At 38.7% G+C, this 23,656-nt stretch overlaps 5 protein-coding genes and 1 long non-coding RNA gene across 6 annotated transcripts; 2 read left to right on the top strand and 4 right to left on the bottom strand.

The window, feature by feature from the left end:
- Positions 1–392: 392 nt before the first annotated feature.
- On the bottom strand, positions 393–2,453 carry LOC133878130 (uncharacterized). Its single transcript, XM_062316638.1, has 2 exons — positions 762–2,453; positions 393–637 (listed from the first exon to the last, which is right to left on the bottom strand). Exon 1 carries the CDS (start codon positions 2,400–2,402, stop codon positions 819–821), a length of 1,584 nt encoding a protein of 527 aa, XP_062172622.1. The 5' UTR covers positions 2,403–2,453; the 3' UTR covers positions 393–637; positions 762–818.
- Positions 2,454–9,860: 7,407 nt separating this feature from the next.
- On the top strand, positions 9,861–10,952 carry LOC133877700 (glutathione S-transferase T3-like). The gene is made up of 2 exons (XM_062316081.1): positions 9,861–10,280; positions 10,419–10,952. The coding sequence occupies exons 1-2, from the start codon at positions 9,861–9,863 to the stop codon at positions 10,950–10,952; spliced, it is 954 nt and encodes a 317-aa protein (XP_062172065.1).
- A 1,104-nt stretch (positions 10,953–12,056) lies between these two features.
- LOC133877703 (uncharacterized) lies at positions 12,057–13,301 on the bottom strand. The gene is made up of 2 exons (XM_062316083.1): positions 12,773–13,301; positions 12,057–12,661 (listed from the first exon to the last, which is right to left on the bottom strand). Exons 1-2 carry the CDS (start codon positions 13,299–13,301, stop codon positions 12,057–12,059), a joined length of 1,134 nt encoding a protein of 377 aa, XP_062172067.1.
- A 1,672-nt stretch (positions 13,302–14,973) lies between these two features.
- LOC133878389 (uncharacterized) lies at positions 14,974–17,928 on the top strand. The gene is made up of 5 exons (XR_009901890.1): positions 14,974–15,263; positions 15,341–15,405; positions 15,607–15,671; positions 16,410–16,466; positions 17,611–17,928. It is a non-coding gene; the product is annotated as an uncharacterized LOC133878389 (long non-coding RNA).
- Positions 17,929–18,379: 451 nt separating this feature from the next.
- On the bottom strand, positions 18,380–19,027 carry LOC133877704 (uncharacterized). Its single transcript, XM_062316084.1, has one exon. The coding sequence runs from the start codon at positions 19,025–19,027 to the stop codon at positions 18,380–18,382; it is 648 nt and encodes a 215-aa protein (XP_062172068.1).
- Positions 19,028–20,252: 1,225 nt separating this feature from the next.
- Positions 20,253–22,961, bottom strand: LOC133878388 (extensin-2-like). Its single transcript, XM_062316940.1, has 2 exons — positions 20,702–22,961; positions 20,253–20,576 (listed from the first exon to the last, which is right to left on the bottom strand). The coding sequence occupies exon 1, from the start codon at positions 22,861–22,863 to the stop codon at positions 20,728–20,730; it is 2,136 nt and encodes a 711-aa protein (XP_062172924.1). The 5' UTR covers positions 22,864–22,961; the 3' UTR covers positions 20,253–20,576; positions 20,702–20,727.
- Positions 22,962–23,656: the final 695 nt, after the last annotated feature.

A 23,656-nucleotide genomic window follows, 5' to 3' on the forward strand; every position in this document is an offset into this window, starting at 1 on the left:
ATAAATGGAATGTTGATACCACTTTACTGATTTAGTTCAGTTGGGTGTTTTGGTGTTGTTTTCTGTCTCTTAGTTTTTGAATTCTAGTCGAATGCCTAGAGTTCTTTTTGGTTGTAACGTTGTGTTCGGTTGAACATTTTGTACAGTTGATTCTTTTGTCTATATATAGTTTTACTCATTCTTTCAAAAAAAAAAATGGTTAGTAGATATTCCTATATCAGTTTTATAGAATATTTATGTGGTATGTAACATTATTTTTGGTAAAATAGAAAAGAAAGTGAAAATGCGAAAGACAACGGCTTAACCACAAATGGAATGGACGAACATGATCCGATTACAGAAAATAAAAGACACCTTAAGCATACGTGCATGGATGAACAAGTAGGGTCCAGTTATAGGAATCACAAATTTATTATATCTCTAACTCAAGAGAATAAAATCATATTTTGCACATGAGCTGCAAGGCATCATGGCATCATGTACGTCGACCTTCATTGTATGTTATATATATATATATATATGCCCCCTTGTCTCAAGTAGGTTGCCTTGTTTGGCATTGAACAGTAGTAATAAACTAGTCCCTGACGATGGCATCTGATTACTTCAGCACCAATTATTCATTTTATGACTTTATTAGCTGCAAAAACAAAAAACAAATCATAATGATAAGATAATGATGAGGCGGGGGAAAGTAAAAGGAAGAAAAAGAAACAAAAGGTACCAGGCATATTAGATAAAGTGCTTCAATACAATATACTTACACAAACTAATTAGTACGAAGACTGTTTGTTTTAGTCAACATTGGGAGGTGGTGGCAGCTACTTTGGAGGAGGAGGAGCAAATGGAGGTGATGGAGATCCAGGAGGAGGAGGAGGAGGAGGAGGAGCTGATCGAAGTGGTGGGGGAGGTGATTGAGATGGTGGTGGTGGTGGTCGTGACGGAGATGGTGGGGGAGGAGGTGAAGAAGATGGTGGTGGTGGTGACGGAGATGGTGAGGGAGGAGGTGACCCCTTGGGAGGAGGAGGAGATGACGAAGATGGTGGTGGTGGTGGTGGTGACGAAGATGGTGGTGGTGGTGGTGGTGGTGGTAACGGAGATGGTGGGGGAGGAGGTGACCCCTTGGGAGGAGGAGGAGATGATGAAGATGGTGGTGGTGGTGGTGGTGATGGAGATGGTGGGGGAGGAGGTGACGGAGATGGTGGTGGTGGTGGTGACCGAGATGGTGGGGGTGGTGGTGGTGGTGACGAAGATGGTGGTGGTGGTGGTGGTGATGGAGATGGTGGTGGTGGTGACGGAGATGGTGGGGGAGGAGGTGACCCCTTGGGAGGAGGAGGAGATGACGAAGATGGTGGTGGTGGTGGGGGAGGAGGTGACGGAGATGGTGGGGGAGGAGGTGACGGAGATGGTGGTGGTGGTGACAGAGGTGGTGGGGGAGGAGGTGACCCCTTGGGAGGAGGAGGAGATGACGAAGATGGTGGTGGTGGTGGTGGTGGTGACGGAGATGGTGGTGGTGGTGACGGAGATGGTGGGGGAGGAGGTGACCCCTTGGGAGGAGGAGGAGATGACGAAGATGGTGGTGGTGGTGGTGGTGATGGAGATGGTGGGGGAGGAGGTGACGGAGATGGTGGTGGTGGTGACGGAGGTGGTGGGGGAGGAGGTGACCCCTTGGGAGGAGGAGGAGATGACGAAGATGGTGGTGGTGGTGACGGAGATGGTGGTGGTGGTGGTGACGGAGATGGTGGTGGTGGTGGTGGTGGTGGTGATGGTGATGGTGGTGGTGGTGGTGACGGAGATGGTGGGGGAGGAGGTGACCCCTTGGGAGGAGGAGGAGATGACGAAGATGGTGGTGGTGGTGGTGGTGATGGAGATGGTGGGGGAGGAGGTGACGGAGATGGTGGTGGTGGTGACGGAGGTGGTGGGGGAGGAGGTGACCCCTTGGGAGGAGGAGGAGATGACGAAGATGGTGGTGGTGGTGACGGAGATGGTGGTGGTGGTGGTGACGGAGATGGTGGTGGTGGTGGTGGTGGGGGAGGAGGTGACGGAGATGGTGATGGTGGTGGCGGTGACGGAGATTGTGGTGGTGGTGGTGGTGGTGGTGGGGTGTGGTGTGGAGGCCTAGGTGGTGGAAATGGGAACGGGAATGGCGGTATAAGATGAGGTGGTGGTGGTGGTGGTGGTGGGGTGTGGTGTGGAGGCCTAGGTGGTGGAAATGGGAACGGGAATGGCGGTAGACGATGAGGTGGTGGAGGAGGAGGTGACTGAGATGGTGGGGGAGGCCTAGGTAGTGGAAATGGGAATGGGACAAATGGTGGTAGCAATAGCTTGTCTTCGGCTGCTACATTGGTAGCTAATAAGAACAATGCCAATATTGCATAGACTAGGTGAGGCCAAAGATTGGCCATTTCTGAGCAATACTGAAAACCCCGAGAGTCAGGCGACTTCTATGCCTCAAAGATTTGGACTGCCTGTAAATAAGCACAGAGGGGTCACAATTTATACTGCCATTCCTTCAATGAGTACGTGCAGCATTTGTTTAATTAACGGTAAATGAAGCTTCAAAACCTCACACTAATCTATAATCTAAGTTTGAGGGTAGTGGGCTCCTATCGATAGAGTAGCCTCTAAATGAATCATGTACTTCTGCCTAGAATAGTCTAGATGGACAGTGCAAGCAACATTACTATATATATATATATATATATATATATATATATATATATATATATATATATATAATCAGATTTTCACTAAAGGAATTGGAGATTTTTTTAGTTGAAATACATAAATGTTGAACTTCTTGACAGGCTCAAAATATTACGTCGAAAAAAGAAACGTACGCACTCAGTGTCGAAGCATCTCAGTCACATATAGGAAGAGCTATATGTATAATGTACCTACGTAGGTATAGAATATTAAAATAATATTTTTGAAAACTGTTTTATGTTTTTAATTCAGGAAAAAAGATAATATATTGGGCCATTTTAGTAATTCACATTTTTGAAAATGTGAATTCTACTTTTTATTATTTTAAATTATTTCTACTCAATATTTCTATGTTTTGGAAAGTCCCGAAATTTTTTAATTAAAATACTTAAATGTTGAACTCGTGACATTGCTCAAAATATTACATGTGTTGAAAAAAATGTAAGCCTCGTCAAATTTTACTCATTAAAGTAATTAAAAATTACTTTTCTCTATTCTGGTAAGCCACTTTTTAAAAATTCTCGCAGCAGCCTCTCCATTTTAACTATTTACTATCACTATTCCATTTAAATAATATTTTTTTTAATATTCCTTTATTCTTTCTCTATTTAATCTTTTTACAAAGAATCCTTCATATCCATGAAATAAATACATTATCGTATGTGAGAGATGAGAAAAGAAAATGAGAGAAAAAATGAAAAAAAAAATGTTTCCATCAAAATAACTAAAAAACTATTTTGATGGGGCTAGTCTTGTATAATTGAGCATTACTAGCCTCATCAAAATAGCATTGTAGTTATTTTGGTGAGTAAATTTAATGAAAACGTTAAAAAATCACTCACAACAGCCTCACTGTATTCGTACCACCAAACGTGGCTTAAGGGCTACGGTGGACAGGTGTGGGGACCTGACCTGGGGGTGATGATGCCGTGATGGGAGCACTAATGTACAGGAAAGTTCAAAGTAAGCCAAAGAACCCTTCTTCATTAATTTCTTTTACGTGGCACATTTCTTTCTCCATTGGTTCTTATTAACTTCTTATCATATAAAGTTCTACGGCATTCTTCCTTTTTCTTTTTTTAACAAATTAACAATATTTATCGATAAAATCAACCGAACAGGAGTCATTTGCTCATTGGTTACAATATTATGAATTCAGTTTGAAATTTATTTAATTTAAACTCTATTTATGACGAAAGAAATTACCTCTCGGGCAAGACAATAAGCTGAAGAAAAAAAAAAAAAAAAAACAAACTTAAGTACCGATTTATTTTCTATGTATTTTTCAAAACAGAAAACTGTATTTAATCTATAAAACAAAAACTCAAAGAGTTTAAAAAAACTGTTTAGAGAATTATTTTCAAACACGTGTTTTTTAGAAAATATTAAAGTAATATTTTGAAAACTGTTTTATGTTCTTAATTTAGGAAACAAAACCATATAAAATATTTGCTTGCGAGTTTGCTTTTTTTCCTTTTCCTTTTTTTTCTCTAAAAACAGTTTTTTAAAACTACTTTATGAAAAAAAATAAAATAATAATAATAAGTAGGGAAAATTACGGTTTACCCCTCCAAATTACCACTCGTTTTACGTTTAGCCCTACAAACTGCCAACACTCCGACTCCGGCCCCCTAAATTATCAAAACCTTTGAAAAATGCCCCATTTGGCGAAATATTTCATGTATTACCCCTGCCACGTATCATTTTTTAATTAAAAAATATTTTTTTAAAAAAAAAAACCTAAAAACTAAAAAAAAAAAAAGGAAAATGGGGTGGCCGCGAGCCACCCCTAGAGGTGGCGCCAGGTCCCTAGGGGTGGCCGCGCGCCACCCCCCGACCCCCTTGGGGTGGCCCGAAAGCCACTCCTAGGGCTCGGGGGGTGGCGTGCGGCCACCGCCAGGGGCCGGGTGCAGCCAAGCGCCACCCACCGAGCCCTAGGGGTGGCTTTTCGGGCCACCCCTAGGGCTCGAGGGGTGGAGCTCGGCCACCCCTAAGGCTCGAGGGGTGGAGCTCGGCCACCCCCCTCCCCAAGGGGGTGGCTCGGCAACCACCCCCAAACCGCATATTTTTTATTTTTTTTTTCAAAAAAAATAAAAATTTTGTTTTTTTAGTTTTTTATTTTTTTTTTAATTGAAAAATGACACGTGTCAGGGGTAATATGGAGATATTTCTCCAAATGGGACTTTTTTCAAAGGTTTTGGTAGTTTGGTAGACTAGAGTCGGAGTGTTGGCAATTTGTAGGGCTAAACGCAAAACGAGGAATAATTTGAGGGGCTAAAATGATATTTTCCCTCATAAGTACTATACAAAGTAGTACTCGTGGTGTCTTGTCATGATGTGATCATAGAAATGATTCAAGGAGTGTAAATATTAATTAAGAATAAGTCTTTGGTGATTGCAGAAAAAATATTATAATACACCAAGCTAGTCGTAAGGGCTTATTTTGTGTTCATTTTGTATGAAAAATGATTTGACTTGGTGATAATCAATTCGTCATAGAAGCATTGGATTTTAATTAAGACATTATTTAAATACTTTGAATGATATTTTAAACCCGTCTAAGAGCACTAGTAGTAAATGCCCTATAAGTGATTATCTTCCCTAAAATAGGAAAAATTTGGAAAAAAAAAGTTGCAAAATACAGGCCATAGCAGTCTCCTTATTATCCATGGACTTGCTTGGGTAGCACTGTTGCTACCTTACACATTATTTTAATAAAATAAAATAACACGTCTCTCTCCTCTCTCCTTCACGCCCTTGTCCTCGTACATCTGTTTTTCTGTCCTCTCCTTCACGCCCTTGTAGACCATTTCTACAGAATTTGTCCCTCTTCTCAAAAGATATACGAGAGAAGTTGTGAATGAAGGGCCATTTCTCACAAAAACAAAGAAATCCACAGAGCAACAAGCCAACAAGATATCCAACCCAGGACTGTAAAAGCGTGTTTCTAGAGAGAGAAAGTGAGAGAGAGGGATTGGTACCAATGGTGGCTGGGAAGGTGAGAATGGCAATGGGGTTGCAAAATTCGTCGGGGCGTTTAAAGCAGGAAACGCCACCTCCAAAACCACCGTTGCCGTCGCCGAGCTCGGCCAAGGTACCCTAGAAGGCGGTGTTCTCACGTCCATTCGGCGTGTACTTCCCACGCTCCTCCGCGCAGTCCAGCCTCGCTCGCTTGACGTCACAGAGCTGCTTCGTCTGGTGGAAGATCGAGCGAGCTGCAAAGCAAATCGACGGCTTGGAGGTGGAGAACCAGAGTTTGAGAACGGATGGAGGAGATGATGGAGAAGACGACAAAGCAAGAAAGAGAAAAAAAAAAAAAAAAAAAAAAAAAAAAAAAAAAAAAAAAAAAAAAAAGTAAAAAATAGTATTTTATTGATATAAGAAAAATTAAGGGAATCTATTGTGAGGTGTTTTTTTTATAGGGAATCAAAAAGTGGTTTGATTCCCTAAATTGTCACTAAATTAGGAAAAATTGTTGGGTGTCTGCTGCTAGTGCTCTAAGAGCACTCCCATCAGACTCCCTATATTGATTCACTTCCTTATATTTAGGAAAAATTTTATGAAAAATACAAAAAACTGACTCACAGCAGATACCCTAAATTTGCATTTTTTTTTTTTTTTTGTTAGGAAGCTACAGTGCTTTCCAATACATTGGGAAGCATTATAGCTTTCCAACAAATTATTTTAATAACAAAAACACATCTTCTCTATTCTCTCTCCTCTCTCCTTCTTCCTTGCTCCGTCCAGGACCGTCCTCCATCGTCTCAAACGAAGGACCCCACCGAAAATCTATTCACGGCTAAACACAAAAATACAAGATCTTCGACGAGATCCTCGTCAATGCCGCCGACAACAAGCAACGCGAGCCCCTCCATGAAATCCCTCAAGGTCGTCATCAACGCAGAGGCCAACACAATCAACGTAAGCAACATCGGAGATGAGGTTCCCGTCAAGGCCAACAAGGAGCCGGAGAGCTGGGAAACGGCAACGGAGAAGGCAATTCGGTCGAGGTGGTTGTCGGTGCTGAGGGACACGGCACGTCAAATGTCGAGGATGGTGTGGGGATTTTGCTCGGACTTGAGGAGGGAGAGCACAAATCGTGTCTTCTGCTTGGAGGTGAGAGGAGTGGTGGAATTTGGGGAGAGGATTGAGGAGGTCGTGGAGAGGTGGCGGTGGAGGGTGAGGGAGGCGGAGGTGAGAGATGAGGGATTTGGAGAAGATGAGAGAGAGGAAGAAAGAAAAAAAGAAAAATGAATAAAGAAATAAAATAAGAAGGAGAAAAAATGATAAAATAAGATAAAGAAAGAGCATTTATTTGATATAGGGAAAATTAAAGGAATCTGTTGTGAGGATTTTTTTATAGGGAATCAAAAAGTAATTTTGTTCCCTAAATATAGGAAAAATGGTTGAAAACCTACTGAGAGTGCTCTAACAGATTAGCTAGATAAAATTAAATATCTATCAACAACGACTATTAATTAGATTGGTTAATTATCATCTTGTATATAATATATAAAGTTTTTTTTTTTTGGATGAATTAAGACCTTTATAGAACAAACTCAACAATACAGAAAGTCACTCCAGCTGTAATGTCCAAGAAAATATTTAATGGGTTTATTATAATTAAATAAAAATAAGTCTATTTGGTGTGGTAAAATAAAACACATTGTTTTATTTTTATCCTATGGAAGTGTCAATGGTAGCTATGAAAAGAAAATATGAGTGATATTCTTAAAGTCTAAAGAAAAGAACAAAAAAAAATATATATAATTGGAAATATAAATAAATGTAAGATAAAAGAAATAATAAATAGAATAATAAAAAGATTAAATAAATAAGATAGATGGAATAAAAATAAATAAATAAATAAAATGAAGTCTAATACAAATGATGGCTATCAGCCATTATAGAAAAAGAGGAATGGTTAGGTGAAGAATCGTAACTACTTGATAAAGGGTGGGGGGGAAAAATAAAAGCAAACTTAGAGCATCCACATCAAAGTCGGTAATTCAAACATTTCACCAAATAATAGAGAAATTCCTCAAAACCTGTCGTGCATCGAGCTGGCCATAATTTCCTCAAAATAACTCTTGTCAGAAAGTCTCTCTAAGTCTAACGCACATCTGCTCTCACGCCATTCATTTGATATCATTTTATTTCCTTTCTCCCGCTTCTTTCACTTTCCTCCGTGCCTTCCAGTTTCTTTTCCAGCTCTCTTTGGCGCCTTCTTCTCACTGTGTGCTTTGCTTTGTGCGATTTCTTCACTTTGTGCGATTTCAACGGAGACTCCAGCTCGCGCGTTCCAGCTCCACCGTTGCTTCGGTACCGCTCTCTCTCCCTCTCTCTCTCTCTCTCGGTTGCTTGGGTTCTTAGGGTTCAGTTCAAAGGGGGATGGGGCTCTGAATGGGTTTAGTTCAAAGGGGTATGGGTTTTCTTTTATCCCCATTTGCAGCTTGATGAGTTTGTTGATGTTTCTTTGTATGGGTTTCTTAGATTAAGTTTTATTTGTCTGCTTTGAGTAGCCTCTGTTTGGTACCAACCCAGTTTGTATCTTCCTGGTTCAATGCATGAAATTCTTGTGGCATTTCTCTCATTTGTGTTGTTTTGAGTAGCCTCTGTTGCTTATTTCTCTCTACTGTTAAAAAGTTCTCCTTTGGCTTTTTCTCTCTACTTGTGTTGCTTACTCCTTTCTTAAAACAAATTGTGCATTCTTGATTTTGGGAAGTGGATTTGTTATTTAGATGAACAGTTCCTATTTATGGGAGCAGAGATGGAACATAACTCCTTTTGGCTTTTCAATTTTTTTAATATCATCTTAATACACACATATGTATTGCACGACACCTTGTTCTCTTGATCACCAGTGCATTCCTGAATCTGAAATTTCAGCAAATATACATGGTTACTAAAGAGGACGAAAGCAAGAAATCAATCAAGCACATTTGGTTTGATAAGGAGCAAGATATCATAAGGAGAACTGCATATTTACAAATGGGGCAAACTGCAATTTGGGGGGTTTTGGAGCTTTTGCTGGTTTTCTTGGCTTTGTGCCAGAGCATTATGATCACCATGTTTATAAACACTAGGGGAAGAGGGGTTGGATTATTTATAATGAATACTTAATTAGATTAGGTCCCCTTGCCTTAATGGGCTACAGTTTTCATTATTTCTCCATTTTTATACTTCAAGAGCCGTTGATTGCACTAACACTTGAGGCTTTAACATATAAAATGAAATTACAGATCGAACTACATAAATATTTGTGTTCCTAGCCTCTTCCCTCTCTGAATTTCATTTCATTATTGATTTCTTCCATGTTTACTACTAGACTATAATTGGACTCATTGATGATATTCCATTAAATCATTCTAGCTAGCCTTCTCATCCCATCGTGTTATTCCATTAAAGGTTGACAACTGCTTGTACCCTTCCTCTTTCTGGTTTTTGTTTTTCATTTGGTAAAAGAAAGGTCTTTGTTTAATGGTTTAGATTTAATTTAATTTTCGTTCTTCTTGCAAACAATTTGATTGCACATCTCTTGGTCCTCTTTCTTTCCTTTCATAGTGTGATGTGTTGCATAATTGGCGGGTGTGGTGTTGACATCATTGGCTATTGGCAGATTGTCTCCATGCATGTCTTGGGAAATTCCTTTGTTGACAGTGTGTGATATTGTGGCATGATATGCTGCATAATCAGTGTCTGCATCATCAATGGTTGGCTGATTGTTTCCATGTAGGTCTTGAAGCTTCCCTTTGCTGGCAGTGTTTGATATTACAGCATTAAGTGCTGCAATATCGACAGATGTTGTTTCCTTAGGCAGCTTAGTGGTAGTTGTTTTTGGTGCAACGTGTGCTGCCTCAGTGGCAGTGTCTTAGTGGTAGTTTCTTGGGCTACTGTGTTGACAGCAGCATCTTGGGCTACATCATGGTCTGCTGTCAACACATTTACAGAGTTAGATATAAAGACATCCTAACTCTATTATAAATTGGTTTGATAAGAAGAAATCAATCAATCACATTTATTGTTTAATATTTCTAGAGTTCATGCTAAAGCTACTTGTGTTGCTTATTCCTTTCTTAAATTGGTTATTTTGTTTTATTGTTTAAGGTTTTAACTAAATTTTGGTGTGTGGTTTGGATTATGGGGGCTGATTAGTGATGGATTCACAAACTCCTCAATCCGGTTACTACACCAATCTTATAACTGGAGATGATCTTGGGTTTGAATGCACAAATGAAATCAGTCAACACCAAGAGGCTTCACCCCAAGTTGAGGTTGAACCTACTATTAAAAAATCGTGTCGGGGTAGCAACTTCACCATTGCCGAGGACAATTTGCTTGTGGAGGCGTGGCTTTATGTTTCCATGGATGCCGTTCAAGGAAATCAGCAAAAACATAAGGTTTATTGGGAAAGAATTTGTGACTACTTTCACGAACACAAGACACTTGGAGCCAACCGTAATCAGACCTCTCTAATGAATCGGTGGTCAACGATTCAACTTGCGGTAAACAAGTTTTGTGGCTTCTTAGCCCAAATTGAAAAGAGGTCACAAAGTGGCTTGACTAAGCAAGACAAGGTATGTTCTAATTATGGTCTTGAGTGTGTTAAGTGGTAGATACATTGAGCACGTAAGGCACATATACTGTCACATTATCATGTTTAGTGTGCCTATTGTAAAGATTCTAATTATGTTGTATTTGCTAATGAATTTCAGATTGGCCAGGCAAGACTAATGTATTTAGATATTCAAAAATCACCCTTTCACTTTGAACATTCGTGGCTTATTTTGAGGTTTCATCCAAAATGGATGGCTCACATGGACAATGTAAAATTGAAGAAAAAACTAGTTGTGATAAATCTAGGTGATGAGGAAGCCTCTCACAAAGCTTTTGAAGGCATAGAGCGACCAATAGGCCGAAAAGCCGAAAAGGAGAAACGAAAGAGCAAAGAAAAATCGAATCCAAGTGTTATTGCAATACTAAGTGACATAAATGAAGACAAGAAGAAGAAAATGAAACTGTTTGAGGAAGCACGTGAGCAAGACAAAGAGATGTTTCTTCTTAAGCAAGAGGAAGTGCGCCTTAGAGATGAGGAATTGCGCCTTAGAGAAAAAGCACTTCGAATGGAAGAACAGAGAGAGATAAAAGAATTTATGTTGATGGATATAAGTCAATTGGATGAAGATGGCCAAGAATATGTTCGCCGACGCAAAAAGGCAATCCTTGAAGGTCAAATTCACAATCCTTGAAGGTTGCAGTGGCCCATGCTTTTAGTGTAAGCACCACACAAAATTATGTCCTATTTTGCTAGGCTAGGACTTTTGACTAGGATTATGCTTAGAAATTAATATCCATGACTGCTTTGAATAGGTTTTTGATAATCCTCATGTAATTTAAATGATATGGGTGGAATATGGTGGTGTTGTTGAACATTAGTTTTTTGGTGGGTGGAATATGGTGATGTTGTTGAACATTAGTTTTTTGGTATTTGAAGTTTGTTGCAACAAGAATATGTTGGATTTATTTTGGTGCCTTCCATGCAATTAATTCTTCATTCAATACTAGAATCAATTATATTCGGTGGCATTCAAGCTGCATGTTATAAAATATAGAAGCTGTTAGGATGACAGACTACTGGTGAGCATTCAAGCAGCTCAATTGGAATAGTTTAACATGGCAGAGAAGCATGTGTGCTAACCCCCAACATCTTGCACTTGTTTTTCACACCTAGCTCTTTGTGATTGTCATTGGGTTTACTCGATCCAGTAGCCTCTTTTTGGTTTCCTCTCATCTAATAACCCCAATCAATGCTTATTTTCAAGTATAAATGCAGCTACACTTTAATACGTGACCCATGAAGAGCAAAGTACATCATAAGTAATAATCTTGGACAATTACAAGAATCTTCCAGTGTCCAGAGTAAATTATCCAGCTTATTTTAAATTCACATTGGTACTTACAAGATTCACGTTACAACAGAGTAATTTGTTTACGAGATTGCATTTTTCTGTAATAAAACCATTAGTTTGGTACCCATCAATAGAAGGTACTCAAGCAAAAGAACTTCAAAAACACATGTTAAGCAAAAGCTTTGTCTTTTCAATCCTGTCATTGGTTGGAGTTATTTGTAAAAGTAAACCAAAAAACCGTAGGTACACCATGGTTTGTAGACAATGAGTTTTGAGTTAGAGTTAGGAAATGACACCCATAATAACATTATAAACATATTTAGTCATTACAACACAATACCAAAAATAAAAAAAATAAAAAAAAAATAATAAAAACATAACATGCAAACATAACATGCTAATATTAATAACTAGTACAAAATATCCATAACTAATCTGTAGTTCTTATGCCTCGCTATGTAGTTGCCATAAGTGCTCGACAAGGTCCAACTGGAGTTGAGAATGAGTTTCCCTGTCTCTAATGGAATGATGGCGTCGAATGAACTCACTAAAGTCATTTGTAGCCCCGAGTGTCACTGGTTCAAGTGGTTCATTGAGTTGTTCATATTCAAAGTCTTCGTCTCTGTTATTAGTCCGCTCATCTTCAACGATCATGTTATGTAGAATTACACATGCCATCATAATGTCTTTGAGCATTTCAAGTTTCCAAAATCGTGCAGGTCCACGTACTATTGCAAATCGTGCTTGAAGTACTTCAAATGCCCGCTCCACATCTTTCCTTGCTGACTCTTGGGCTGCAGCAAAGTGTTTTCTCTTATTTCCTTGTGGAGATGAAATTGTTTTCACAAATGTCGCCCACTGTGGATATATGCCATCAGCAAGGTAGTATCCCATATTATAGTTATGACCATTAACGGTGTAGTTAACAGGAGGAGCACGCCCTTGAACAAGGTCAGAAAATATAAATGACCTTTCCAGTACGTTTATATCATTATGAGATCCAGGTAAACCAAAAAAAGCGTGCCATATCCAAAGATCATATGAAGCCACTGCTTCCAAAATAATAGTTGGTTTGTGATAATGACCAGAATACATACCTTGCCATGAAGTTGGGCAGTTTTTCCATTTTCAGTGCATGCAATCAATGCTCCCCAACATGCCTGGAAATCCACAGTTTTTGCCTTCCGCTAGCAATCTAGCGATGTCTTTATTGTTGGGTGACCTTAAGTATTCTTCTGAAAAAACTGAAATCACTGCTTGAACAAACCTTTTAAGACTCTTAACGACAGTGGTTTCTCCAATCTTCAAGTATTCATCCATAAAGTCAGCTGTAACACCATATGCAAGCATCCTAAGTGCGGCAGTAATCTTTTGAAGGGAAGTAAGACCGAGCCTTTGGGAACCATCTCTTTTTTGGACAAAATACGGATCGTTGGCTTCAACCGCGTATTGAATACGGCAAAAAAGATCACGACTCATTCGAAATCTCCTTCGAAAATATTTGTGAGGATATATTGGTGGTTCAGCAAAATAGTCACGAAAAAGATCTTCCCCGGCTTGCAAGCGGTCACGCCGAATGAATGTGCGACATTTTTTAGGACGACCATGTGATGTTGATATTTCTTCTTCCATAGCAAGATTTGCAATTATCTCTAATTCTTCATCAGAGTCTGATTCCATAAGAAGCATTTTGTAAAAAGAAGAACGAGCCATAACAAGAAAACAAATATTGAGAGTCAAGATGAGTTCTACCGAGTTCTTCAAGAAGGTTGAGTTGAAGAACTCTCTATGAGTTTTGCTACGTTTAAAATTCGGACTTCAATCAACTTTGGTTGGTATTTGTCATGTCTTCTTTACTATCAATAAATTCATCTTCTGCTTTGTTGTCTTCAAGCAACGTCCAGTTCCAGTTTTGTTTGATATTTGTCATGTCTTCTTTATTATCAACAAATTCTTCTCCTTTGTTGTCTTAAAGCAACGTCCAGTTTCAGTTTTGGTAGATATTTGTCATGTCTTCTTTATTATCAATTAATTCATGTTCTCCTTTGTTCTCTTAAAGGAACGCTTAGTTTTGTTTGATATTTGTCATGCCTTATTTATTATCAATTCATGTTCTCCTTTGTTGTTTTAAAGGAACGCTCAGTTTTGTTTGATGTTTGGTATTTGTCAAATTTATTATCGATAAATTCATCTTCTCCTCAACAAGACAACAATTGGACATTCTTTATCAAAAAAAAAAAAAAAGCAAAAAGAAATCGTTGGACGTTCATCTCTTTGGCTGGTTGTTGGACATTAAAGTGCAGTAAATAAGTTGCTTGGCTGGTTGTTGAAGACAATAAAAGTCCAGGCTAATTGTTAATTGGTTCAATTAATTTAATTAAATCACAGTGTCCTCAACAAGACAACAACATTCGACGTTCTTTATAAAAAAAAAATAATAATAAAAAAAAAAAAACGTTGGACATTCATCTCTCTTTGGCTGGTTGTTGGACGTTAAAGTGCAGTGGTTTGAGGGATGAGGGACGTTAAACGTTGGACATTCATCTCTCTAATTGTTAATTGGTTCAATTAATTTAATTAAAGCACAGTGGTTTGAAAGTCAAGGCTTATTGTTAATTGGTTCAATTAATTTAATTAAAGCACAGTATTGAAGGGAATTAATGTTGGACGTTGGATGAAGGCTAGGAAATTTAAATTAGGGTCTGTTTGGGTTTGCGATTTCAAAAAGTGCGATTTAAAATAACGATTTTAAAATGTGTGATTTGAAAAAAGTGATTTTTACAAACGCAGTTAAGCGTTTGGTAAAATCGCAGTTTAGCCTTTAAAATCGCGAATTTACCTTTAAAATTTTGTGTTTTCAAAAAAGTACCATCTGATCTGCGATTTGAAAAAGCAGATTTTCTGCGTTTTCAAATCGCAATTTTTAAAAACACAGTTCCCAAACGATCTATGTTCTGCGATTTGGTTTAAAATCCCACTTATTGTCTACGAAATCGCAATCCCAAACGCACCCTTAGTTGATGAAGGAAATCAATTTTGACAGTTAAAGTAGTTATTTTCAAAACTAATAAAATATAATATTTAGTTAAAATAGAGAAATATTTAGAGAGTTTGATGTATGGAGTTTTTTAAAAGTAAGAGATAAAATCAAAAAAGTAGATTGTTTGAGTTAAATTTGGAGAAAATTTTAGAGAGGTTGACGAGGATGCTCTTAATGGCTATCAAAAGGCTGAACGTCCATTTAGAAAAAACAATGGCCAAATGGGCATTAAAATAATAATAAAAAGGGGGCAAAATGGGAAAGATGTAGAAAATAAAATGGTAAAAGAAAAAGGGAGATGAGTTAGTGTGTGGAAAGAAATCAAACAAAGAAAAACAATAAAGCAATGAATAAAAGACAAACAATTTTAGTATGGGTGTTAAACAAGGAGCAGGTCTTGTCCTTTATGTAAGCGCACGCCACGCATTAAAAGGAGGCAGAGCCTCTTTTCTCTCGGCTATTCCGGAAAAACGGTGGCTTTCTCTCATTTTCTCCTTGGTTCTTCGTATAAAAAATTGCCGATCTACGAAAATCTAGCCATTCGATTTTAGATCCGACTTCGGTAACGTGATCCTCAAAGTTCGATCTACGTTTTGACCGAACGTTTTGAGGTAAATCGCTAAATTCGCATTTTTGGAGATTTTTTATAAATCTTGTAAAAATGAGTTTAACTTGGCGTTTTCTCTAGATTTTGTGTGGTTTGGAGTTGGTAGGAGCTTCCCGAACATTTGGTCTTTGCTTGACAAATTTTTGGTAAGTTTTTCATAGACATTAGTTTTGAGTATTTTGTTAAAATATTATTTTAATGTGATTAACCTTTAATAAATGCTAACGTGATCCTCAAAGTTCGATCTACCTTTTGACCGAACGTTTTGAGGTAAATCGCTAAACTCGCATTTTTAGAGATTTTTGATAAATCTTGTAAAAATGAGTTTAACTTGGCGTTTTCTCTAGATTTTGTGTGGTTTGAAGTTGGTAGGAGCTTCCTGAACATTTGGTCTTTGCTTGATAAATTTTTGGTAAGTTTTTCATAGACATTAGTTTTGAGTATTTTGTTAAAATATTATTTTAATGTGATTAACCTTTAATATATGCTATGGGATAATAATATTGTATTTGGGGTAGTGATTTATAAATTATGGTTTAAGTTTGGAAACTCTAATTTGATGGGTTAAATTGATTTGGAGTTTTTAAGTGTTTAAAACTTAGATTGTTAATTTGTAGATTAATTGTGGTTATAGTGATGATTAATCCTAAAGTAGCTATGAGTTTTGTAAAAATAAGTATTTATGAGTTAAGTTCTAATATTAGTAAAAATAAATAATTATGGGTATTTAGTTTAAATAGTACTTTCGAGGTTAACCCTAAGACTTTCTTATGAGTTAATGTTATTTTAAATGTGTTAATGAATTATGTTAATAAGTTAATAATTATTGTAAAAGATTAATGAAAATAATTTTTGGGTTAATAATATTGGGAAAATATTAGTGAAAATAATTTATAGATTAGTGAATATAATTTGTGATTAATATTTGATGTTATAGGTAATTATTTTAGATTGTGATTAATGTCTAACCCCAAGTAAATATTTTGGGTTTGTGTTAATTGAGTTTAGGTAGTGTCTAGATTTATGGGTGCGTAATTGGGACCCTTAAAATATTATGGGTTTTCCAATGGTTAGCTCTTGAGTAATTTAAGAGCTAAATGTCGGTCTAATGTTAGAAATGTCAAATAATGTGCAATGTGTATTTTCACAGTAACGCATTGCAAGGTGGTGTCTAGGAGACCTAGTGCTTAATATCCGCGCAGCCAAGGTGAGTATTCTACTCACTGAGAAAAGTTACTTTTTATGTATTTTATAGAAATGCAAATAATGTGTTTTTCATATCGAACCGACAATATGTTAATTATATGTTTTGGATGTTTTGAGTAGTTTTAATTATGTTGAAATATGACAATAATGTTTATGTGATTTAAGATGATTTAAGATATGAGTATGAAATATGTTTGACATATTGAGATATGATTTGAAGTGTTTTATAATCTACTGCAGTTGGAAATTTAAGTTATGCAAATTGTTTGAGAAAATGATATGTTGAACTGTTTATATCTTATGAATAAAGCATGTGTTAAAGGCATGTCCATGAAATTAAATGTATAATATTTGAACATGAGCATTAAGCATGACACGAACAAGACCGGGGTTCAATTCCCTTAGGCATATGAATAACACCGGGGTTCAATTCCCTTAGGCAAACGAATAAGACCAGGGTTCAATTCCCTTAGGCATCGAGCAAGACCGGGGTTCAATTCCCTTAGGCAAACGAATAAGACCGGGGTTCAATTCGCTTAGGCATCGAGCAAGACCGGGGTTCAATTCCCTTAGGCAAACGAATAAGACCGGGGTTCAATTCCCTTAGGCATCGAACAAGACCGGGGTTCAATTCCCTTAGGCAAACGAACGACAAGCATGCATAGCATTTGTTTCATAATAATTGAATTGTTTCCATGTTATGATATATAGTAGTTTTATGCTAGACGTATTAGTATGCATAAGAGTCTCAATGGAAAAGAACTTATGTATATTTCTATCGGATGGTTGCATGATTTAAATACTATTGTTTTCTAAGTCTCACTACATCAAAAGTATTATAGTAGGTGAGGATGTATGCAGTTGTTCTAACAATGGAACTTCTACGTATAAGCTCAGCTGCGTAGTATGCTTTAAATGTTTTCTATTAGCCGGTGTTTGCTATATCAGTTATGAGGGTTTTCAAACAAAAGTTTATAAAATTGGTAGCTGTTATAGTGTACTCACGACTAAAAAAGGGAAAAGTTGGTTCTTTGCGAAAACTCAGTGAATAGTATACCTCTGAGGTCTTAGTGTATTGATTTATGCTAAGGCGGTGGGCTCATAATTCCACCTGTACGGATGTGGCAACCCCCGCAACCATACAGACATTGATACTTTGGTTGCAGGTTTTGCGGATATAGATATTGACTCGTCCACTAGCGTATGGGATGCTATGATTGGAGCATATCGCGACAGTCATAAGTCACAGACTCATGGGTAGTCTGCATTTTGGGTGTTTTATTTATGGCTCGTGTCCTACGTGGCACATGTATTTGTTGTGCCTGTATTTTGGTATGTAATTAGTGTAATGTGTTTATAAGCCTTAAATAGATAGACTTGTAAATGGCTCTTGTTGTTGATAACAGTTATGTATTAGATGTAATTCCGCTATTGATATGTGTTCCGCTGCACATTGATATTTATATTCCATTGTGTTAGATGTAATTCTGATTATCAGGTACATGTTATGGAACGTATACGTTATGTTGGCTGAGCGACAAATAGTCGTGCCACTGTGAAGATCCGTTTGTATGTTTTCAAAACAAAACAAAAAAATAAAATAAAAAATAAAAAAATAAACGGGTCGTCACACCAGCTACCTGGATTCACGTTTCCTAAACCAGGAAACACACTAACTACAAAACATAAAACCAGCTAACCAACAACCATTACAAGGCCAAGCGACCGGACAACAACCAAAACAAATTACAAAAGCGGGAAGAGATTCCACTGCAAAGCAAGAGGTAAATCTCTATCCACTGGTTTTACCGAAATTTTTGCCAAAATTCTGGAGCGTACTTCCCATCTAATCTGGCCAAAAATGGCTTCTTCAGTCTTAGGAGTAATGCCATGAAGCAGGGCATTTCGTTGTTTTCACAAATGATAGATACAAGCTCCAAGACAAAGTTTTGCAAGACAAGATTTTAAACTTTTGCCCTTCAGCCTAGCAGCACTCCAAACCACAACTGAATCACAGTCTGAAGGAGGATCATAATAGCCACAAGCCTTCATAAGAGCAAACCAAATTCTTCGACTAAACCCACAAAGAAAGAAAAGATGGTCTCTGCTCTCAATACATCCATGGCAGAAGAGACAATTTGAAGGCCCTGTAAAGCCCCAACTACACATCCGTAGTTTAGTAACAAGAGCTTCTCGGAAAACCAACCAAAGAATGAAGGAGTGTTTAGGTATAGACATGGAGAACCAAACAATCTTCCACCATACCACAGTAGGGCATTTCTCTCTCAATAACTCCCAAGTAGCAGAACAGGAATAAATACCATTACTGGACTTCCAAACCAGCAGATCTGTATTCCCAATAGTCACATCAGCAAGTTTACTTTGAATTGCAACTATAGTATCCAAATGAGCGCAAGGCCAAAACCAAGAACCATTTCTAATAATGGTGGACAGCTTAGCCCCAACAGGAAAACCAGCATCATATACCACGGTGGCCAAAGTTATCAAGCAAATAACCAAAGGGATGCCACTGATCAAACCACAAGAAAATCCTACTACCATTGCCAACCTTAAACCAAATAAACGATTTTGCAATATCACGGAGTTTTAACAAACTCTTCCAACTCCAAGAGCAAGCTTGTGGTATAGGGATCTGCCAAAAACTTCTCCCTTTTAACCAAGTAGACTCCACCCAAGCAACCCATAAAGATCCAGCCTTTGCAAATAAGGACCAGATATGGTTCAGCATGGAAGCTTAATTCCACACTTCTAGCCTTTTAAGCCCCAGACCGCCCTCCCTCTTAGGGACACAAATATGATGCCAAACAACTTTTGCATGAGCTTTGGAATCCTTACCCATCCACAAGAACCTATTGAATTTTTGCTCCAGCATATGAATAATTTTCTTAGGAAGGATAAACACCCTAGTCCAATACACCTGCACATTAAGAAGAACAGAAGACAACAATTGTAACCTCCCAACAAAGGATAAGTTTCTGGCTAACCAGGAATCAATCCTAGCAGTAATCTTGGAATATATATATAAAGTTTTCATACAATATAATTGGACTGTCATATAATTACATGGTGTTTACCTGGCCGGTGAAGGTCTTGGTGTTGCTCATTAATGTGCACGGCAAAGTAAAATTAAAGGTAAAACCAATATTTGAGATACTTCTTTTTTTTTTTTTTTTTTTTTTTTTTTTGGATGAATGAGAAACTTTCATTTGAGATATATACTTCTCTTCTATATATCCAATGATATATACGATCGATATATGGTCTTAAATGTAGTCCAGAAATTTTAGTAATTCAATAATTTTGCTTTGATGCAAATTTCACGTACAACTTATAGTTTTCAAAACAGTTTCTGTCCCTTTTTCTGTCTTTATAATTTTGTTCGCATTCCTTAAAAATCGATCTCCTATCTCGATCTTGTAGCCTTATATATGCATAAATTAATAATCCTCCCTCCCCTGACAAAGCTCTCCGATCCTCCAGATCGACCGACTCTCATAAATAAATTAAATAATCATCAGTGGCAATTGAGAAGACTATCCATGCATGTGTACATTTTTTTTCAATTATATAATCCATTTTACACTTAGATAACTATGCATGGGTCATATGATTATTTGTTAATGGCTGAATATAACATGTGATTAAATTAAACGATTTTGAATTCCTCAGTTTGAATTGTTTTTATTTGAGTGATTTCAGGATTATAAAAACAGTAAAAACTGGGGGAGAGAGAGAGAGAGAGAGAGAGAGAGAGAGAGAGAGTCAATGACTTAACCACATATATATGGAATGGACAGAAATAGTCCAATTAATTATAGAAAAGAAAAGACACATTTAGCATATGTACGTCCACGAATGAAGAAATAGGTTCCAATTAAGAAATAAAAAACTTATAAAACAACTCGAGAAAATAAATCTTCTTTTGCAAAGGCGCTGCAAAGTATGATCAGTAATGATCCCTTCTGTCTGTCATGCCCATTTGTCTCAGCGGATTCTTTTGATTGACATTGAACGATGCCATATATTAAACAAACCCCGATCGCAGTATCTGATCTTTCACCATCATTTATTCTTTTCATCAACACACAAACTGCAAAACAAAATAGTCCAAATCATGATAAATAACAAAATGATGGCAAAACTGAAGCAAAGAAAAATAAAAACGACAAGGTATGTATATTAATTAAAGAAAATGCTTCCACGTAATATACTTACGTAATCTGAGAGAAATATAGATTGGTCTAGTAAGCGATGGGAGGAGGCGGCGAGTTGTAGTAGTAGGGAATGGGTGGTGATGGGGATGGTGGAGGAGGGGAGTTATAGTAGTAAGGAGGAGGAGGCGATGGAGATGGAGGAGGAGGTGACTTGTAGATGTAGGGAGGAGGTGGCGATGGAGATGGGGGTGGTGGTGAATTGTAAACATAAGGAGGAGGCGGCGAGGGAGATGGAGGAGGTGGTGAATTATAGATGTAGGGAGGAGGTGGTGACTTGTAAACATAAGGAGGAGGAGGTGATGGAGATGGGGGAGGTGGGGAATTGTAAACATAAGGAGGAGGAGGCGATGGAGATGGAGGAGGAGGTGACTTATAGATGTAGGGAGGAGGTGGAGATGGAGATGGGGGAGGTGGTGACTTGTAAACATAAGGAGGAGGAGGGGATGGTGAGGGTGGAGGTGGTGACTTGTAGATGTATGGAGGAGGTGGCGATGGAGAAGGGGGTGGTGGGGAATTGTAAACATAAGGAGGAGGAGGCGATGGAGACGGAGGAGGAGGTGACTTATAGATGTAGGGAGGAGGTGGAGATGGAGATGGGGGAGGTGGTGACTTGTAAACATAAGGAGGAGGAGGGGATGGTGAGGGTGGAGGTGGTGACTTGTAGATGTAGGGAGGAGGTGGGGAATTGTAAACATAAGGAGGAGGAGGCGATGGAGATGGAGGAGGAGGTGACTTATAGATGTAGGGAGGAGGTGGAGATGGAGATGGAGGAGGTGGTGATTTGTAAACATAAGGAGGAGGAGGGGATGGTGAGGGTGGAGGTGGTGACTTGTAGATGTAGGGAGGAGGTGGCGATGGAGATGGGGGAGGTGGGGAATTGTAAACATAAGGAGGAGGAGGTGATGGAGATGGAGGAGGAGGTGACTTATAGATGTAGGGAGGAGGTGGAGGTGGAGATGGTGGAGGTGGTGACTTGTAGACATATGGAGGAGGAGGTGGCGATTTGTAGACATAGGGAGGAGGTGGTGATGGAGATGGTGGAGGTGGTGACTTGTAGACATAGGGAGGAGGTGGTGACTTGTAGACATAGGGAGGAGGAGGTGATGGAGATGGGGGAGGTGGGGATTTGTAGATGTATGGAGGAGGTGGCGATGGAGATGGGGGAGGTGGGGAATCGTAAACATAAGGAGGAGGAGGCGATGGAGATGGAGGAGGAGGTGACTTATAGATGTAGGGAGGAGGTGGTGACTTGTAAACATAAGGTGGAGGAGGGGATGGTGAGGGTGGAGGTGGTGACTTGTAGATGTAGGGAGGAGGTGGTGATGGAGATGGGGGAGGTGGGGAATTGTAAACATAAGGAGGAGGAGGCGATGGAGATGGAGGAGGAGGTGATTTATAGATGTAGGGAGGAGGTGGAGATGGAGATGGGGGAGGCGGTGACTTGTAAACATATGGAGGAGGAGGTGATGGAGATGGTGGAGGTGGTGAATTGTAGACATACGGAGGAGGTGGTGATGGAGATGGTGGAGGTGGTGATTTATAAACATAGGGAGGGGGAGGTGATGGAGATGGAGGAGGAGGTGACTTGTAGACATAAGGAGGAGGTGGTGATTTGTAAACATAAGGAGGAGGAGGTGAGGGAGATGGTGGTGGTGGTGACTTGTAAACATAGGGTGGAGGTGGAGACGGAGATGGAGGAGGTGGTGATTTATAAATGTAAGGAGGGGGAGGTGAGGGAGATGGTGGCGGTGGGGACTTGTAGATATAAGGAGGTGGAGGTGATGGTGATGGAGGTGGCGGTGACTTATAGATGTATGGGGGAGGTGGAGATGGAGATGGTGGTGGAGGAGACTTATAAATATATGGAGGAGGATATGGTGATGGCGGTGGGGGTGGGGGTGACTTATAGTCATAATATGGTGGTGGAGGGGGAGACTTCTTGTGGTATGGATGGTGATGGAATTTTGGTGGTGGTGGTGAATTGTAATAGTAAGGAGGTGGTGGAGGAGACTTGTAAATGTAAGTCAGCGGAGGTGGAGATGCATAAATGTAAGGTGGCGGAGGTGGAGATGCATAAATGTAAGGCTTCTCATCGGCTGCTACATTGGTGGCCAATAAGAATAATGCCAATACACAGGCCAAGTGAGGCCAAAGATTGGCCATTTTTGAGCAACACTAGAAACTCCCCCAAGTTAGGTGATCGACTTCTATGCCTAGCTTGAAGATTTAGATCGACTACTTGTGAATGAGCACTCACGAGAAGCTCACAGTTTATATAGCCATTCCCTCAATGAGTAGATCATTTGTTTTATAGTATATGAAGCTTCCAACCTATAACCAATCAATCATTTAGGTTTGAAATTTTCCCTTCCTTATTATTTTTTTTTTTTCTAATTAAATATACGACGACGACATTGGGATCTGAATGCTCTAGCTTATTGAGTCGTGTGCTAATTATGCCTTGAAATAGTCCAGCTGAGAGAGAGAGAGAGAGAGAGAGAGGGTTGACTCAAGAAATATTCATGATCAAGAACTCTAATTAAATTTTAAAATGGGGCTTAATTGATAGAAGATTTTTCACTTTGTGAGGAGGTAGAACTGGTCAGTCATCACCGTTCTAGGTAATCCATTCATCTCTTTAGCAAAAGCTACGTAATCCATGTTGTTAAATTAATCAAGCACTAACATGCATCGATCAAGCCTATGTAAGCACCTTTTTGACAGCTTAAGATTTTGGGACTGAACAGGTTCTAACATGCATGCAGCTGGTGTGAAAACATTATTGGATCTAAGTAATTAAAAGGTATAAAAGGTTTTCAATGGCTTTAATACCAAGTTTAATTTGACAAATATTAATATTTTGACAATGATATAATGTCAGCTAATATAATTAACATTAAGCCTATGACTATTTCAAGATAATTGCCTGTTCTATGGCTTCACAGCTGTTCACTGC

This window comes from Alnus glutinosa, chromosome 9 (assembly GCF_958979055.1).
Source record: "Alnus glutinosa chromosome 9, dhAlnGlut1.1, whole genome shotgun sequence".
Taxonomy (NCBI): Eukaryota; Viridiplantae; Streptophyta; class Magnoliopsida; order Fagales; family Betulaceae; genus Alnus; species Alnus glutinosa.